Source organism: Nicotiana attenuata, chromosome 8 (assembly GCF_001879085.1).
Source record: "Nicotiana attenuata strain UT chromosome 8, NIATTr2, whole genome shotgun sequence".
In the NCBI taxonomy this organism is placed as follows: Eukaryota; Viridiplantae; Streptophyta; class Magnoliopsida; order Solanales; family Solanaceae; genus Nicotiana; species Nicotiana attenuata.
Window position 1 is genome coordinate 26,571,828 of NC_031996.1, and position 3,748 is coordinate 26,575,575.

At 36.4% G+C, this 3,748-nt stretch overlaps 1 protein-coding gene across 2 annotated transcripts in view; it reads right to left on the reverse strand.

The window, feature by feature from the left end:
* The window catches only part of LOC109231105 ((+)-neomenthol dehydrogenase-like), a 5,489-nt gene continuing 3,218 nt past the window's right edge, over nucleotides 1,478-3,748 (reverse strand). For both annotated transcript variants that reach the window (XM_019396666.1, XM_019396665.1), the window contains one exon: nucleotides 1,478-2,142. In XM_019396666.1, the coding sequence (XP_019252211.1) occupies nucleotides 1,762-2,142 (381 nt within the window). In that variant the 3' untranslated portion in view covers nucleotides 1,478-1,761. The remainder of the gene's footprint in view (nucleotides 2,143-3,748) is intronic.

The following is a 3,748-nucleotide window of genomic DNA, read 5'->3' on the forward strand; positions in this document are numbered from 1 at the left end:
TCAATTGTTTTTTTGTGTATTCAAAATTGATCTTTTTCTATACTAAAGAGCAGTTTAAATATTAATAGTATATTAAAGTAATCCAAACTGATCATTGGCCACTTAAAGTAATATTTTCTTTTGAAAAATGATTATTATTAACCAACTAAAACTTTTCGAGTTCGTTATTAATTAGGCAAAAGAAAACTAATTTTGTCATATTACATGCATGTAAAAAATGTAAATTCTAGTTGATATGGAAGGGTAAATGAGCAATCTAGGGTTGGGGAATGGGATTATAGTTAATAGTTTTTTTTAGTTTTTACTTTTATAAATATTAAATATTTATAGTTAATTAATTTGTTAATTTATAGCCCACGGGCCGGTCCAGGCCCAGCCTCGATCAAGCCTGAAGGGCCAGCCGGTTGACTTGGGCCGGGCTTATAAGCCTCAGTTTTAAACGGGCTTAAAAAATCATAACCCAACCTTACTCAAGTAGCGGGCTCGGTTGGACTGGCCTCACGGGCTAAGCTCATTTTGACGGCTCTACCTGTTAGCTCTAATCTTTCCCCGGACCCCCTGCGTGAACATACTTTATTGCTCATTTAGCCCCACCCCTTTTAATTAACTCTCTCCATTTGTTTACTGAGGTGAACTTTTCTGATAAGCATGTTTTGTCCTCTCTTTCTCTCGATCTCCAGGGACATTTTGAGATACTATATCTATCAGGCTCCTTCTTGGTTGGTGATAGTGGTGGGACTCAGGTTAGGACCGGTAGCCTTAATTCTCTTGTTAGTCCAGATGGTCGTGTCAATAGGTGGCGGAATTGGAGGCCCTCTTATTGCTACTTGTCCTATCCAGGTACCTGTGAAATCCTTTTCATCATCTTATAGAAATTCTTCAGGCAGGCATTGAAAAAGAATGTTCTATTTTCGTGTATACTATGTTTGCACGTGTGACAAATGGATGAAAAAGAATGTTCGGTCCTCAGCTTGAATCTGATGGTGATTGCTTACAGGTAATGGTGGGAAACTTCCTATACTCAAGATCAAAGGCAAAGACTGTTGGAAGTGTCCAAAATGGAGACCAGAATCTCGCCCCCACCTCTTCCATGGGAGTCTGGCCAACCTAGTTCGAGGTAGACAGATGTACAAAGTGATACCATCTTAGACTGATGCGCCTTTTCTTATAACCCGTTTCCATCACAGATTGTACTGAAATATTTCAGTTTAACATGCATCTACCACTCTCACATTTTCCGTCCCTGACAATACTAGTTCAATTTACGTCTAAGGCTTGAACCGAGCTTGTGTGGCAAAATGTGAATATATTTCTTATATAGACATGAAATGTTTACATTAATATACTTTGACCAATTTGTCATGTTTTTATGATGGAAGACATGCTTTCACTTTTCTTGTCTTCACTAGGATATATGTTGTGTTTTTTCACCTGCCTGGTCATTCCTTTTTTAATTTCATTTCTTTTCCATCAGTGATGAAACCCAAAACAAAGAAACCTCATTTAACTTCAATTGTTTACTCCACAGAAATTTCAGAACCACTTCTTTGTTCTATAAATATAATACTTATTACAAGTTCATGCGATGTTTATCCAAGTAGCTTCAACAACAACAACAACATACCTAGTATTATCCCACACCGTGGGGTCCGAGATGAGTAATGTGTACGAAGACCTTACCATGGCCTGTGAGGATAGAGAAATTGTTTCCAATAGACCTTCGGCTAGCTTCACACACACTTAAATTGGGCTTTTTGCTTTTCAGAATGTTGCCAGGACGTTCTTCCGGAAAAAGAACTGGCCCGAAGGCCCACCTTCAGGCAAAAGGGCCAGAATTACTGGGCTTTCAGTAGCTTCTTCTGGAGTCAAAGGCCCAGTATTACAAGTAATATCTGTCTTCGTATAGCCCGGACAAATACAGTTGACACATATAGAAGAATACTTTTGGGCCACAATTCTTGTGTATGCATTCAAGGCAGCTTTTGAGAGTTTATAAGCTGCCATATCAGTGGGCCAACCCTTTTCTTCTAATAAACCCTCCTTGAAGTCCACAAGAAATTTATTCAATACTTCATCCACTTTTTCTGTTGTAAGGCCTTCCCCATCACTTAAAGCTTTTATGGCCCATTCATTTGATACCAGCTGAAAAGATATTTCAACAAAAAGAAAAATGAGGAATTTTCGTTATGACTATAGTTTAGAGTCTAATTACCATATATAATTATAGTCTGCCTAATTACTATACCTAGCTACTGTTCTTTATTACCAGATTGTAACATTTGTATTCAAATGCGCAACGAATACGTAGCAACTATATTCGTTCATGCAACGAAAAAGAATGAATAGGCGCCCAGATGGAAAAATTACGATAGAAATCAAGCTTGGAAATGAAGGATGCACTCACAGAAACAATGAGATCATCAACATAAACTATAAGATAGACTTGAATGCATGTCAATCGGTATTCTATATGATGTTGCAGCAGTGGACGTTTTGGATAAGTAAAAACAGTAGACATTAGCAGATAAATTAGCAGGAAATAAAGAAGGATAAGGAGAAAGAACTCAAGTAATTATCCTTCGTTCTCTTAATTGAATTGCAATTAAACTCGGCCGAATCTTTTACTAAAAGGATTGAGCCGAATCAGACAGACCATCTTTAGCGAAGTCCCTCCTTCCCAACCTCTCCTACAACATCCATTTCGTCAAAGAAAGACGGAGCAGGCACACTGACTACTCTGATTGGGAGATCCCTAGAAAGAGGAGCAACAAAGAAGAGAGGGGTATAAAAGAATGAAAGGAATGTCTTCGATCTGGCTCTTATTCCCTGTAGGTTTATAGCACGCTAGGCTAGCTAAGAAAGGTATTCTATCTTTCTCTTTTTGTTGTTCGGCTCGATACAACCAAAACAAAATAAAAGGGCGTATACAAAAAATAATCTATGTAACTGAATTTGATCAGTTATTTGTGTAAAAATCCCAAAATGTAATTCAGAAGGGGAAAAAAAGAAAAAAGATGAAAAAAGACAAGAAAAAGTAATTATTGTGACCTGAAAACTTTTTCTTTATTAGTAACATTTGATTCTTAGTACTAATCAAATTAGGTGCACAATTTGAATTTTAAGGTCAAATTTAATAATTATGACCTTAATTTATGATGTTGGACTTTTTTTAAAATCTGCCCAATATTTTAGATATCATTTGTTTAGTGCGAACGTTGAGTTGCCATATTTTACTAAGTCGTTGTTAGCAAATAGGAAATGAGGAAAAAAAGTAATTTCAAGGCAGAATGGCCTAAATGGCACCTATACTTGTGTCACTTTGTCATGCCGGTTTTCCTACTTCATTTTTTTTCATCCAGACACTTCAACTTGTTCAAAATCTATATTTTAAACCCCTCTGACCGTGTGTGTATCTCACTTGGTTGACGTGGATGACACATCATATTCCACGTTATTTTTTATATTTTATCTACTAAAAACACTTATTATATACTATTTTTTTAAAGAAAAAAAAAAAGAAAATCAATGCCTCCATCTCATCTCTTTTCCCTAAAATTCACAAATTTCTTCTTGCTAGAAAATGCCAAAATTAATAAAAACATAATAAACAGTGATACAAAGTTAACAGAAAATGAGGAAAACATAACTAAAATATAATGTAGCTTCCTGTATGGGGGGGTGGAAGAAGAAGAAGAAACGTACATGGGGGAAGGGAACAAAAAAGGAGGAGGCGTTGTTTTGGGGGGTG